Here is a 16,314-nt window from a genome sequence, read left to right on the forward strand (position 1 = left end):
AAGTCATCCGCTTTCTCACGGTACATACCTAACCCAGTACAAGAATTAAGGGATGCTTTCAAAAACATGTCTGGTTGATAAAATGTATATGTATTGGTTGTCTGTAAATAAATGTGTTTACTTCAATTTTGCCCTCTTCTTTCTCAGGCCTACCTCATCGTCGGTTCCGGCACACCACAACAGACTTGCTCTTTTATTATCCTACATTTATCTATGGTATTTCACACTGTACTATCATAAGCACCTAACACAAGTATGAAGGCAATTTGCCTGGATTTGTGGGAGGGGCTGGTTTGCTACCTCTAGCCTACTTAAGGCACTCCCCTTACCTTGCTCATTACCATTCAAGGTCAGAGTTGAATGACCCTCCCACCACACCACATTTTAACATTTATTTCCTTTCTATTTCTTTTCCTGGGTAGGCCCTCTTCTTTCTCAGGCCTACCTCATCGTCGGTTCCGGCACACCACAACCGACTTGCTCTTTTATTATCCTACATTTATCTATGGTATTTCACATTGTACTATCATAAGCACCTAACACAAATATATAAAAGGATAAGGATTCACTTACCTTAGACAGAGCTTCAAACCAACTCTGGTGTTCAGGCTTGAGCGGTACAATCCCCTCCTTGGGGTATATAGATGCTTCACGTTTAGGGTATTGGTCCTCAAAGGAATATGTATTGGGGATGACAAAGCAAAAGAGCAGGAGCACTATATAGTGTAGTATGTAACTTGATGTCAGCAGGTGCCTAGACAGACGTAGACACAATCTCATTCTTCTAACTGTATTAGAGCAAAAGTAAAGTCAGATCTGTTATGAAAATAAACAAAGCTCCTGTCTTTCTCATTAGCTTTATTTTGTGCATAATGCATTTAACAATTTACAAGGCGTAATAATGCCAAGCACTGTTCAAATTGGATGCAACAAGCTTTCTAGAGGAGATCTATTTTTTATCCCCATCCATACTTTAAAACCACAATACAATATTGTATTCTCATTAAACAAAGTCGGTTGCTTTTACTAAACTGTTGATCATATTGTCAAACAAGCAAACAACATGGCTTGCTAAAACAGATGGCGTTTATGCAGTGTCTTGTTTGTGGGATTGAGCTACACGAAGAATAGTCTTTATGGTGTGCAATAATGAGATTTATGATAAGATATTGGGGTACTGTGGTGGACCTAACATGATGAGGCCATATGATGTATTTTTGCATTGGGACATTTGGGGTATATCTATTAAATTGGTAAAAATAATAATAATAATGTGTGTGTGTGTGTCTATATATATATATATATATATATATATATATGTGTGTGTGTGTGTGTGTGTTAGTGTGTGTGTGTGTGTGTGTAACTAGAGATTGTAGCTGTATTAGTCCAGTGATGTATATGTAAAAAAACAGATACAATTTGTATCTTTTAATACCTTTTTTAACGGACTAACAGCATTTTTTAATGACAAGCTTTCGGGAGAACCTCCCTTTCTCAAGAATGGTGTCTATTTTGTATCAAACCTGTGTCTTATCTGCACTCATGTCGCTTTAACCCTTGTATCACAACTCAAATTCTATGTGTTGTCTTGCTCAGAAATGCTTCAGACTTGATATAGGGAGGTTCTAAATTCTGTTAGTCCAATAAAAAAGGTATTACAAGATACAACATTTATGTCTGTATATATATATATATATATATATATATATATATATATATATAAAACATCCAACAAGAAAGGCTGCTCTCCGGACTTAAAATGAAAATTTTATTGAAATAATTTAATCAGTGGATGACTTTGTGCGATCCTGTTCTTGACAATAATTTTTACCAGTCCAGAATGGCGTGCAAAGGTGAGTGTGCAATTTCTTGTTAGTAAAAATGTATAAAGATACATTTTAACTGAAAAGGAATTATACCTTATGTTTGTTAGTTCTATTCTACTGAATGGGATTACTTTATATCCCCTGACCTGTGTTAAATAGACAAATTAGAATGTATTTTTTCCCTAATATCTTCGTGTTAGTTGATTCAACTTTATGGAAAGTGATCATTATGTATTTACATCTAGCATTGTCCATTTCTCAAAATAATTACTTCCTGAGTCATTCACCAATGCCACTTTTCTTCCTAGTGACATTTTTTTCTGAATTCTGGGCTGCTATATAGTTTTCAAATGATAGTAAGCTCTATCATAATTTATGTCATACCATTCCCATTCTTAAAATAGATATTCTTTCTCTTTCTAAGATGTCTGGGAAATTGCCTTGCTGAACCTATGAGAACCAATTTTTCCTTTCAGATTAGAGGCAGTGCTTACACCATAGGGGGATATCCAATCTGGAGGGAAAAACAGGCAGGCAAATCTCCAAACATTTTAACCCCTCCCCTAATTACCTCCTTTCCAATAAGTAGCAGCTCCTCCTGATCCTCCCCAGTTCTTTGCCTGCCTTCGGCAGGGGAGGTTATGCAGGAAGGTTCTCCAGGAAGCAGGTGAGAAGGGCTGAGGCTCGGGAGGCTCTGCTTCCTTGATGTTCGGGTAAGTAGCGTTTAACACGCCGGACGGCGTGGTCCCTCAGAATTTATTCCGTCTCTTGCCGTGCCAGGTGCCGGTCTGACGAAGGACGCAGGCGTGCGTCGGCTGGGAGGTCCTGTCGGTGGAACGCACAAACAGGTTGCGTTGCGTTCCACCAGGGAGTCGCAGAGCGCTATGCACATGCGCAATGCGAACCTGGATTCAGGCGCCAAATTTGAACTGGGCGTTTTTGTTTGGTTACAGGACTTAAAAGGAGCATCCCCAGCAGCAACCTCTGTTTGCCAGGAGCTCTCAGAACGGTTTGCAATGTGTGTTTCTCACCTGCCCTCCAACACACTCTCGGGCCATTTAAGGTAAGACTGATTAAGTTTTTATTTAAATGGTTCTAGCCTGAATCTTTAGGGAAAAATTTTGTTTATTTTCCCTTGTTTGTTTTCTGTTCCCAGTGGATAAAGTTGCTGAGAAGGGGAAATGTACATCTAGCCAAGCATTTAATGTGCTCTTTGTGTGACCATCTTATGCCAGATGGTTGTAAAAAGAAAACTTTGCTCTGTGTGTTCAAAGAAGCTTCAGAGGAAGCACAAAGAACAGTAATGTCCACTTTATCAGCTGGTTGCAACAAAGTATGCAGCGAACAGTTGTGGATATGTGGTCAGCAGCATTACAGACAATCCAGGCTTCGGTTGCCCAGGATTCTCGGTTGTAATACATGCTACCAAAAAGCCTAAGATCTTGGGAAGTTCCGATTCTAGTTTGGAACTAGTGGTTCTGAGTATGGCGATAATTCAGCAGTGCCTCATCAAATGAGGAATCTGCATTCCCAGTAGAATCCATTTGGGGAATTGATTAAAGAAGTGCAGTTGCATTTGAACTTGAAGAAACAGGAAGCGGTACAAGACTGTATGCTGGATACTGTCCCTGTAGTGGGCGTTCCTATTGCTCAAATAGGTAAGAAAACTACATTACCAATTAGAGTTTCAAGCGGCCTCAAGGAGGTCATGGTTGAACGCATGGACTCCTCCTTAAAGATGTTGTTCATCTCTTCGGCAGCTCAAGCTAAAGCTTTGATTACGGGGTCATCCGTTGCCAAGGCCCATATTTCTTTGGTTGGAAGAACTAGAAAAGGAAGACCCGTTAAAGCTATTATAAAATATCAGTATGGCATCTGATTTTTAGTGGATGCCTCTGCAGAAAGCCTGAAATTATCGGCCAAGAATATAGGTATTTCAACAGTCGCCAGAAGAGCACTTTGGCTTAGAAATTGGTCAGCAGATGCGACACCTGATAATTCACTGTGTGAACTATCTTTTGAACCTGGAAGACTTTTCGGTTCAAAGCTGGATGAGTTGTTGAAACAGGTGAAGGAAGGAAGGAATGCTTTACCAGTATCGTATGGGAAGCAGTTAGAAGCCGTAACGCAGAGACACTTCCCTCATTTAGAAGTTCCTCTCTTAGAAACTATTTCAAGGGTCAACAGAAAGAGCCTTTGATTATAGGAAGAAGTATCGACTCTGTTACTAAAAGAGTGGTGGAAGAAGTTCCTCTAAAGGAAGACATCAAGGCACCTATTCAAGACTTTTCTTGGTGCCAAAACCAGATGGTTCGTTCGGACCTATCCTAGACCTAAAGGCCGTAAACAAGCGGATTATCATAAAGAATTCCTCATGGAAACAGTAAAGTCGGCTGCTCTGCTTATGCACCCATAAAATTGGTTTGCTTCCCTGGATTTGAAGATGCCTATCTTCATGTACCCATAGCAGAATCCAGCAAAAGTTTTCTATGGATGCGGTGTGCTGCCAATTGGTAACCATACATTACCAATTCAGAGCACTACCTTTCGGCCTGGCATCAGCGCCCAGAGTATTCACATAGCGTCGAGTAGTAGTTCAAGCGTTCTAAGAAGTATGGGCATCGCTGTCATTCCATATTTGGACGACTGGCTGTTGTTTGCAGAGTCCCAAGTTCAACTACAGTTAGACCTGGGGACAGCCATCAAATCGCTGGAAAAGCATGGCTGGCTAATAGATTTCAACATATCGGAACTAGTGCCAGTTCAAAGGATCCAGTTCTTGGGTCTAATTTTGGATTCTGTCGCGATGAAGTTATTCCTGCCAGAGGGGAAGATACTAAAAGATCAAGCGGTTAATCCGGAATCTCTGAGAAAAAAGTATGTTTTCAATCAGAGATGCCGGGTGCTTGCTGGGTCTGTTTACAGCCTCAATCCCGGCAGTCGCTTGGGCAATAGCCAGAATAAGACCTCTACAAAGTTACATTCTGCAGGTCTGGTATCGACAGGAACTCGGCCTAGATAGGCTGATGAGGTTTAACGATCTAATTTTGAAAAGTCTGCAGTGGTGGACATTTTCTCGATTCCTCCACGAGGGTCTGTCTTTCCGGATGAAGTCCTTTACGATCATATCAACAGACGCCTCTGCGCTGGGCTGGGGGGCCCATCTGGAAGACATATAGAAGCAGGGGTCCTGGCAAGAGAAGGATATGAGAAGTTCCTCGAACTTCAGGGAATTAAAGGCCGTATGGATGGCACTCTTGGCATTTCAGTTTCTCATCAAAGATCAACATATTCAAATTCGTTCAGACAATCGAACGACAGTGGCATTTTTGAACATACAGGGAGGTACGAGTTCAACAAGATTAGAAAGCCTTTGTTCAATAATCATGCTGTGGGCAGATGTGCACCTGATGTCAATCTCTGCAGTTCACATTTTAGGAAAGTTCAATGTGGTGGCAGATGCCCTGAGCAGGCATCATTTGAAACAAGCAGTTTGGTCCCTGTCATGCAGAACTTTCAAGTTCAGCACAGTCCGCTTCGGTGTGCCGGAGATAGACCTGATGGCACCCAGAGTGAACAGGAAGACAAGACGTTTTGCATCCCTTACTCCAGCAGACAGGCCGGATTTCATAGATGCCCTGTCATTACCATGGAAGTTCAACCTGGCATATATCTTTCCGCCAGTAGTGATTTTTCCCAGAATACTTCAAAAAAGTAAGGCTGGGAAATGTAAGTATTATCCTAATCCGTCCAGGGTGGCCAAGAAGTAGTTGGTTCTCGGTTCTCCTGAACTTTCCGGGGGCCACCTTTTGGAAGCTTCCTCTTTTCAGGAGTAATTCTAGAGGACGCCATGGTGCCTCTTCCGGCCCTTCGGAGATTCCGATTGACGGCCTGGTTTCTGGACTCCAGATTTAGAGTGTAAAGGTCTGGATCCTGAAGTTTTAAAAAATTTTTGTTGGCATCTACTTCAAGGTTCTACGTTAGGATTTGGAAGTTTCAGCGATGTTGTAGGTTTGAAGTCAAACCTGTTTCCGCGTCCATCCAGAATATTCTATGCTTCCTTCAGATGAGATTGGCAAAGGTCTTAAACCTGCTTCATTTAGTTTACATGTTTCTGCTATCGGTTTCTTCTCCCTCAGATGTTTCACCTCGAATTTTCTGATTTCAAGGTTCTTCAGAGCTCTGACACGTTTGGTGCCCTTTGTTAGGGAAACCTGTCCTCCCTGGGATCTGAATTTGGTCCTTTCCGCGCTTTGAGTACCGCCTGTTGAACCATTGGAAGAAGTTCCCTGAAGATGTTTTCTTTGGATACCGTTTTCCTTTGATGGCTATTCGTCAGCTAAAAGAGTATGTGAGCTCCGAGCGCTTCGGGAGTATTTTCCCTTTTTGGTTTTCATCAGGACAAGGAGGTTCTGAAGCTGTATCCTTCAGGTGTCACAAAAGTTTTTTCTGTTGCCAATGTCAACCGAGAAGTGGTTTTGCCGACCTTGTGTCGGAATCCGTCTAATGCCTTGGTAAGTAATTTTCTCTGCTTAGACGTAACGACAGGTCTTTGGCAATATCTAAAGCTACGGAATCCTTCCGTTAGGATATCGGTATGTTTGTCTTGTTCATAGGCACACAGAAAGGTATGTTGGTTTCGCAGAGTTCTCTGGCTAGATGTCTGAAGGATTGTATTCTGTTATCTTATTCTAAGAGTGGCACGGAATTTGCAGGCCCTATAAAGGAACATTCTACTAGAGCTGTTTCTCCGTCAGGGGCTCTGCGTGCAGCTACTTCTCCGTCTCGAATTTGTTCAGCTGCTAATCGGTCCTCTCTCCATACGTTCTCAGGACACTACAAGTGGGACATACTGGCCTCGGAGTATGCAGCTTTTGGGCGCAGGGTGCTTCAAGCAGTAGTGAACTGAAACCCGCCCTCAGGATCTGCTTTATTATATCCCTATGGTGTAAGCACTGCCTCTAATCTGAAAGGAAAAACATAAATTTTACTTACCGAAAATTTCTTTTTCCTGAAGATTAGAGGCAGTGCTACAATTCCCGCCCCTTTTTCTAATAAACTAAGTAATTTTGCAGCTATTTGGCTTATGTATTGTCTGGGGAGGATCAGGAGGAGCTGCTACTTATTGGAAAGGAGGTAATTAGGGGAGGGGTTAAAATGTTTGGAGATTTGCCTGCCTGTTTTTCCCTCCAGATTGGATATCCCCCTATGGTGTAAGCACTGCCTCTAATCTTCAGGAAAAAGAAATTTTCGGTAAGTAAAATTTATGTTATTCAGTCTATATCCATATTACTATGCTAGGATTTGGCTTGAGAGTTGTTTTTAATTCTCTCCATAGCAATGCAAAGGAAGGCAGACGTGCAGTCTGTTATGTATAAAATCTTTATTTTGATAGTGACAGACCCAGACATTGTGGTCATGTTTATCTGCCAATTGTGATCTTAACTCTAGTTTCTGTCACACTCTTTGACCATTTACAATTCTAGATAGAACAGGAGAAGTTAGCAAACATTAAAAGGATGGCCAAATAATTAAAAAAAAAAATTTGTTTATTGAAAACACCCCTAATGCAGTTTTTAATTATAGGTATATCTAAAAGCAGCTTGTAAAACTTGCAGGTCTCTTGTCTGTTGCCTTTGCAAGCCCTCCCCTTCTAACCCTGTCCAGTCTTTCTGTATCTGTCCAATCACAGATCTCAATGCAGCTCAATGAGATGTCTTTGCAAGGCAGGTGCTCTGAGCATTTGCTGACTCACTAAGCTAAACATCCAGAAAGTAACAGGATTGGCAGCTATGGAGTGTTAAAGGGACACTGTAGGCACCCAGACCACTTCAGCTCATTGAAGTGGTCTAGGTGCAAACTCCCATCACCCCGCAGTCGTAACTATTGCAGTCTTTATAAACTGCAACAATTACCTCTGAGGGTTAACACCTCCTCTAGTGGCTGTCTACCAGACAGCCACTAGAGGGACTTCAGGAATCCGAACTGACTTTTGGTCATTTATCTGGTGCTGGACGTCCTCACGCTCTGCATGAAGACCTCCAGCATCAGATTTTCCCCATCGGAAAGCATTGAATAATGCTTTCCTATGGGGAAATCCTAATGCGAGCGCGACCATTGCCGCTCATGCGCATTAGGTCTCCCCCCCGCGGCAGACGTCGGTGTCGGTGTGGACCCAGGTAAGTGACTGAAGTGGTTATTAATTACATTTCCTTTTTTGTTTTTAGCAGTTCTAAACTTATTAAAATAATGTTGTCGTGTTCAGTATTGAGATATTCAATGAATTACTCAGTTACTCCAAAATTGTGCTCATGAATCGGGTGTATTTAGCCACACGGTTGGCGACTCAGATACAGTTTGACCCCCAGTGTGGTGCCAGACAATTGTTTTATATCTTATAGGGCTATTCCAATCATAACCATTACAACCTGCTGTAGTAATTATAATGCCGGGAGTACCCTGACCCAGTTCCCCGGAAATGGGGCAAACCGTTTAGCAACCTTGCTTCCTCATTGTCCAGTAAAGAATATCCACAAAGCTGCAGCAGTCACAATTCATTGGCTGAGAGCATCAGCTGACCGGTCTCCGCCAATGACAGTCATTCTGTAGAATGACATTAGTCAGCCCGGAATTCTACTTCTAGGCTGGTGGATGAAACCCTTATGACGATCAAATCTGTATGTGCAGCATTTCAAAATGATTAGTTCTAGTTACAATTTGTAATGTACACCCCAGAATTTTTTAACATGTTAACCTTTTACAAAACGGTGTGAAATATTTTTGATTTGTCAAAACTTGACAGGTCTGAAATTGGGAGAGCGAGTGGGTAGGGCTTTAAATACAGAGACAAATTACCCTTTAAATGGTATGGGCGGCCTGGTGAACCACTGTCTTGGACACATGGAGGAGCTGGGAAGATGGATGAGACACATAGAGGAGCTTAGAGGTTGGGATGAGACACATGAAGGAGCTGGGGGGGATGATACACATGGAGGGACAGGGGTTTGATGTAATGATACACATTGGGGGTGGGGGCAGGGCAATTTTCGCACCGGTCCCGGTGGTATCTAGTTACGCGATGTCATCATAGAGAATATGCATGCCAGGTTTCAAGTTAAAGCGTAGGGTGCTTTATGGAGCGCATGTGCAATTGTGTAATTATTGAAATGCTTATGTTTTATGCCAACTGCAGTGCAAGTGCATTTAAACATGGGCTTAACAAAGGAAAATTGTGTAACGTTCTGTTCTGTGTATCCTTTGTAGAATTTTATATGATCCACTGATCATAGACATCTATTTTCCCATTAACTATTTCCCTTTTTTACACTATTTTTTACTTTAATATTTCCATTTTGTTTGTGTAATATTGGCCAATACTGGTAATACCTACTATGTGTAAAATTCCATGTGTAATATTGGAAGTTGTTCATGCCAATATTGGAAGTTGTTTGCATGTAGAATTTCCCTACTGCTAATTTAGTGCTTCAAAAAAATAATTTAAATAAATAACTATACATGTCCCATACTGTTCACAGTGTGCATTTTTTTTTTTTTTTTATCGGGTCAGATTCCAGAGGTAGAAAGTGAGATCAACAGCCAAGAAAATTTTCACTGGCTGCAAAAGTGCTTTGCATGACTAAATCTTTTTTCTAGGAAAATGGATAAGTGTTTCAAGGTCTGCGATAAGATCATTAGATAGCATGAAGCCATTGCTTTGTTTAAATATTATTTTTAGACTGGTAAAGTATTGCAGCATCACCGTTCCTCTTTTAGTCTATACCAGGGTTTCCCAATTAATTTTTCCCTTGGAACCCTTTGACATTATATAGCAAAACTTTGGAACCCCAACTAAAAAATGTGTGCCGTAGAGTAGCACTGCGCAGCTCAAACCTTTCAATGAGCAGAGTGTAATGTTCTCTATTGCTGGCAAAATCTTTTTATATCTGGTTCAATTGTTGACAATTGTATTTGCATGTCTGCAGTTAGGTCAAGTCGATTTCGATACTTCGTTTTTTGTTGCAGAGTAAAGTGAGAATCCAGTTTGACATAAGCATGTGCTGGCGAATGGCAACATAACTTTGATTGCCCGCTTGGACAATTCTGGGTATTCTTCGCGTAAATCACCCCAAAAAGCAATAAGAGAAACTTCTTTAAATTTTTGGCTTAGTTGACTGTCAAAAGTTATATCGATCAGATTCTCAAAATCTACATCAGAAAAATTGTCTGGCTTGTCTTTCATGAATGGATTTTGAACCCACTCATTATTGTTTTCATTCAAGAATGGAAAATACTGATTAATAGATGCGATTAAATGGCGAAGATGATCTACAATTTCATTGCAAATTTCATCTTCAAGTTAAATTTCTGATTCTTCATGAAAATCTTTAAGTGTTGGCAAAGTGTTCAAATAATTTTGCTCAACAGATGAGGTCCAAAACTGCAGCTTACGAGGCAGTGAAAATATTTTATCTCTTGCATTAAAAATATTAGTGTTTTTTTCCTTGGAGCGCGAAACATACGTCATTTAATTTTGTGAATATGTCTGCAAGATATGCTACTTTGGATAACCACAGAGTGTTTGTTAATTGATCAGATAATCCAAATTTATGATCCTGGAAATATGCAAACAACTCTTGGCGCAAGTCAAACATTCTAACAAGGACTTTACCTCGTGATAGCCAACGGACTTCTGAATGCAAAAGCAGAGCATAGTGGTGACTACCCATATCTTCACATATTATTTCAACTAGTCATGACTGTAATGGTCGACTTTTTATAAAATTAATCATCTGGACTAATTCGTCTAGCACAGTTTTAAGTGAGATTGAACTATTTTTAGCTACCAGTGCATATCTGTGAAGAACACAGTAAGAACTGGTGCTGTTTTTTGCTACATTTCTTATTCGTGTCACAGCGCCTGCCACTTTCCCAACCATTGCTTTGGCACCATCACCGCACACATCTACACATTTGTCCCAATTTATACTGTGTGTGTTCATGAACTTCTGGGTACAGTTAACAATGTTCTCACCAGTGGTATGAGTTTTCAAAGTTTCACACAGAAGCAACTCTTCTTCAATCTGTTTGTCAAACTTATATCTAACAAAAACCAACAAAATTGAAAGTCCTGCCACATCTGTGGACTCTTATTGCAGTGAGTACCCGTCACATTGATGCAGTCGAGAAATTAGTTTAGCATGGATGTCATCAGCAAGATCATGAATACGGCGCAAAGCTGTGTTGTTGGAAAGTGGCACAACTTCAATTTGTTTTTACTCAACTTCTCACTTAAAATACATGACACTATTTCTTTTGCACGTGGTTTTACTAGTGATTCCTCAATTGTGTGTGCTTCTCCTGCAAGTGCTTTGCGGTAATTCACTCTGTAAGAAGCCTCTGTGGCTCTTTCATTTGCATTTTGAATTTTTTTGCATTAACAGGGGCTAATGAGCTGTTTGGTAATATTTTATTGCAAAGTACGCATTGTGCTTCAGGACAATCTTCATTTCTGGCACTTGTGAATCCAAATGACAAGTAGCTATCATCATATTTTATTTTCTTTGTTTGAGAAGAAGATTGGCAAGCATTGTGTCCTTTTTATTTATTTTTTTTTATTTTTTTTGACTAGTCACTTGTCTCTGCTATTTGAGGAAAAGTAGATACAACTATTTCGGGCATGTTTTCTGGATTTTTAGTTGTATCTTCTTTCTCAGTTTCTATAAGTGCCGAACAGGTAGAAGCAGTAATATTTTTTTCTCTGAAGAGTTCCCTGCTTTAACCAGCTTTCCAAATTCTTAGTTGTTTATTGGTAAAAAAAAATTACAAATAAACTTTGAAAAAATACAGATCTCACAACCTGACTGAAAAGGATGCTGATTTTAATAACATTCTTAGAAAGAACTGAACTTAAGCAGGATTTTTGAGTTAGAAGTGGAGCAAAAAGATTGGAACACTTTGGAAAAATACAGATCTGAACAGGATGCTGATTTTGATAACGCTCTTAGAAAGAACTGAACTAGAGCAGGCTTTTCGAGTTAGACTTGGAGGAAAAAGATTTGAACACTTTGAAAAATACAGTTAACAGTTTTTTTGCCCCTCACAGAGTCTTTCAATGCCCCTGACAGAGCCTTTTAATGTTCCTAGCAGAGAATTGCAATGCCCCTGACAGAGTCTTTCAATGCCCCTCAAAGAGTCTTTAACCCCTTAAGGACCAAACTTCTGGAATAAAAGGGAATCATGACATGTCAGACATGTCATGTGTCCTTAAGGGGTTAAATGCCTCTGACAGTCTTTCAATGCCCCTGTCAGCGCCTTTCAATGCCCCTGTCAGCGCCTTTTAATGTCCCTTACAGGGCCTTTTAATGTTCCTAGCAGAGAATTTCATTGCCCCTGACAGTCTTTCAATGCCCCTCAAAGAGTCTTTCATTGCCCCTGACAGTCTTTTAATGCCCCTGACAGAGTCTTTCAATCCCCCTGCCAGTCTTTCAATGCCCCTCAAAGAGTTTTTCAATGCCCCCTAAAGAGCATTTTAATGTCACTAACAGAGTCTTTTAATGTTCCTAGCAGATAATTTCAATGCCCCTGACAGTCTTTCAATGCCCCTGACAGAGCCCTTAGAATGTTCCTTACAGAGCCTATTAATGTCCCTAGCAGGAAATTTCAATGCCCCTGACTGAAGGCAGGACTGGCTGGTTTACTGCTGGGCGGGCTGGCTGATGGCTGGACGGGCTCTCTCATGGCCGAGCTAAGTGGCTAGCTGATGGCAGGGCTGGCGCTAGGGCGTGCTGACGGCAGGGCAGGCTTAAGATCTTGCGCAATCTCTGCTGTTTCCGACCTTCTGGGAACAGCAGGTAGCGGTGGCCATCTTGGATGTGGCATAATGCTGCTGAACACTAATTTTGGGGAACACCAGTTGGGAAATGCTGGTCTATACGGACAAGTTTCAGACTTCTTTTTATAAAAGGAATTAGTGCAATAAAGATAAGAAACATTTATAATAGCTACAGTCAGCAAGTCTTTACCAAGAATCATCGTAGAAATGTATAAAATGTGTTTCTTCCTCTATATATGTTTCTATTTGTAATTCCACTATAATGACAAGTTCATTAATACTTATTTTTATGTTAAATTATAATAAAGTCTCAAAGAATACGACTATTTCAACCATTAAGGCATCTGTCAGGATCAGATGTGCAGGTTGACGATTAATGGCTTAAAAGGAACACTCCAAGTACTATAACCACTACAGCTCACTTGGACTAGCCTGAAGTCCCACCCATTGTAAGGATTCAGACTGTTTTATAACAGTTTAACATCTGCTGGGCATCGCTTCCCACTTTCACTACTTCCTATGGCAGGGGATGGCAACCTTCGGCAGTCTAGATGTTGTGGACTACATCCCCCATAATGCTTTCACGCCCATAATGCTGGCAAAGCTTCATGGGAAGTGTAGTCCAAAACATCTGGAGTGCCGAAGGTTGCCTATGCCTGTCCTATGGCACAAGTTCTCTATCTCAGCTACCTTTTGTATTCATCTGAGTAGATAGTACTGTCTTTTTCCACAATTGTACAGTACTGTACAGTACTGTGGAATATGCTTGCACTTTCTAAATGCCAATAATGTAGTGGTTCTTGTGTCTATAGTCTATCCATGCAGGCTGAGCAATGTAAACACTGCCTTTTTAAATAATATTGCCTTTTTAATACTAGGTAGCAGATCCTTTGCATTCTGATGCCCTAAAGTCTACGATCCATAGACGTAACCAAACATAGGGTATATCCCTCAAATGTGTTCTGCATAGTCCCCATTTCATTTCTTGTTTGTTAGAAGGCACGATTATCTTTGGTTTAGTTTTAGCAAGTACAATACATTCTCACGTCAGTTGACTGATATGGCCAGTTCTAAACATTCTACCCGTTGGCCCTCAATGCCACTTAGCTGTTAAAGATGTTTAAGGTAATGGTAGTGATGGAAAAGAGGGTCAAGTGATGCCGTATAACTATAATGTTGGGTTAATTCTTCACTAATTAAATGTTTTTGTTTTTTTTAAAAGGTCAGTGTATTTGCATACTAGTTAATTGGTTAAAGGGATACTGTAGTGCCAGGAATACAAATCTGTATTCCCGGCACTACCGATCCCTCTGCCTCCCCCCTCACTTACTAACCTGATCCCAGCGCTGATGTCCCTCGGCCCTGAGTCAAAGCTCCGCCCCCTCGTCTGTCCCACGACGAGCGGCATCTAATGTGCATGCGCTGCAAATGCTGTGCGCGCATTAGACCTCCCCATAGGAAAGCATTGAATCAATGCTTTCCTATGAGGAAAATCTGACGCTGGAGGTCCTCAAGCAAATCGTGAGGATGTCCAGTGTCAGATAACAGAACAAAAGTCAGTTTGGATTATCGAAGCCCTCTAGTGGCTGTCTGGTAGACAGCCACTGAGAGCAGACGTAGTGCTGCAATGTAAACATTACAGTTCTCTGGAACTGCAATGTTTAACATTGCAGCACTAGGTGCAAATGGAACTCAGCACCTAGACTACGTCAATGAGCTGAAGTGGTCAGGGTGCCTACAGTGTCCCTTTAAGGGGTTAGTCACAGTGCATTGCTGCATTTCTAGTAATTGTTCATACCTCAAGGCTACAGGTTTACTTCCTGCAGAATCCGCTTGGCCATTCAACTGTCCAAGGTTAAAAAAAAAACAAGTAAAATTTAGCTAGTTAATAATAACCTAAGACCACGAAACATCACTTGGGAACGGTAAATTTAAGACATATTCCAAGTTCCATAAACTTTTGTTTTTGTAAATTGTAAAGATTTGTAAATTGTGCTTCAACTGTAGAGTTACTCTCTCATTCAAGTACATCAAAAGGGAAATATTTGATGATCTTTCCAGCTTAACCTAAGATATCGGATGGGTTCTGCATATGCATGTAATGTGTAAATTCCATTAATGGAGATATTGATAAACTGATAAAAGCCAGGAGTGGCTGCTGTCAGGTTGGGCTGTAGTTCCATTCATGTCTTTGAATAAATGTAACTACTGAAAGTGGTGACTGTGTTTCTATTACATCACTACCAGGAATGGCTCTCAGAATTTAGCAACTCCTCATCTGGTTAGTGCCCATAGACTCAGATTGAAATTTGGAGAACATAGAGAAATTTGGGAAACATATCCTTTTAAATCACCGTATTACTATCATTATTTAATTGGCAGCATTAGTTTTCCCTTAGTGGCATTTGACTTGATATTAAATGCGTAAGAAAAATATTCGACACAGCTGTCACTCCAGGAGTAGCAATCATAGACTCTTTGCACCATAATCGATAAAATAACCTGTAGTGGTTATTCTGCTTAGAGTGCCCCTTTCTTACAATGTGAAATAAACATATGACTAAAACTATCCAAATATAAATAAATTAAGCCCACATAGTAAAACAAAGTATAAAATCAACTGAAGGCTGCTAATATAACGTTTGTGTTCCTTCCAAAACATATTAAACCTCTTTGTAGAGCGTTATAGATTGAAAATTTGTGAAAATTGAAACATGTTGGTACTCAATCAAGTACTTTATCTAAAATAAATGTTTACACCATTGATGTTGTAAATGTATGCCTTGCATATCAGCAAACAAAGTGCTTCACATGTTTTCACTTGTTTAATCTTTTTCCAAGCCAGTTGGTGTCGTTCCCTGTTATAGAATCTTGTGATCTCAACAAATGATCGACTCATTTTTTCAAGTTTAAATCAGAATATTTTGTGTTGTCAACCCTGCAGTAAATATATACAAAATCACTGAAATTTAAAAAAAACAAAACATGACGTATTCATGAAATTGCTCTGTACGCTGTAAGACTGAGCACCCTTATTACACAGCTTAAAATGCTATTAGTGTTTATTTCAAATGTACTCAATACGTATTAGTGGTCAAAATTGTTACAACATTTTTTTTTTTTTTTTACACAGACAGGCCTCCAGGGTATGGATCCAGCTTTCGACGTTCCCATCACAAAGGAATAGTGGATGAGTGTTGCTTTCAAAGCTGTGATTTAAGAAGGCTAGAGATGTACTGTGCACCCGCCAAGCCGGCAAAGTCAGCACGTTCTGTGCGTGCTCAGCGTCACACTGATATGCCAAAAGCCCAGAAGGTAACCTATCATTCAAGATTATTTGTTACTAAAATTCTAGTGAAGCCAAAGTGCATATTTAAATCATCCATACATTGTTTAAGTCTGTTTACACAGAAGGGTATGTTTTATTTGTTAAATACAAACTAATTATTAAAAGAAGACATTAGTACAGTTGGAAAACCTACATACTCGTAGTTAGTTCTTGGAGTTTTGAGTGCTTGATATTAAACAGAAATCCAAAGAATTATTGGCCAAGCTCTCCTCCATGGTGAATCAGTACTGTAAGTTCACTGGGATCCGATATCAGACAAGCATCGCTTAAACCTCAGAAACCGTCTTTTGTTAATTAAATCCCCAATT

The 16,314-nt window shown here is 40.3% G+C and overlaps 1 protein-coding gene across 2 annotated transcripts in view; it reads left to right on the forward strand.

Moving 5' to 3' along the window:
* The window catches only part of IGF1 (insulin like growth factor 1), a 101,982-nt gene that overhangs the window by 73,148 nt on the left and 12,520 nt on the right, over positions 1–16,314 (forward strand). For both annotated transcript variants that reach the window (XM_063445180.1, XM_063445179.1), the window contains one exon: positions 15,791–15,972. In XM_063445180.1, coding sequence (XP_063301250.1) covers positions 15,791–15,972 — 182 coding nt within the window. The remainder of the gene's footprint in view (positions 1–15,790; positions 15,973–16,314) is intronic.

The sequence above is a fragment of the Pelobates fuscus genome, chromosome 3 (genome assembly GCF_036172605.1).
Source record: "Pelobates fuscus isolate aPelFus1 chromosome 3, aPelFus1.pri, whole genome shotgun sequence".
Taxonomy (NCBI): domain Eukaryota; kingdom Metazoa; phylum Chordata; class Amphibia; order Anura; family Pelobatidae; genus Pelobates; species Pelobates fuscus.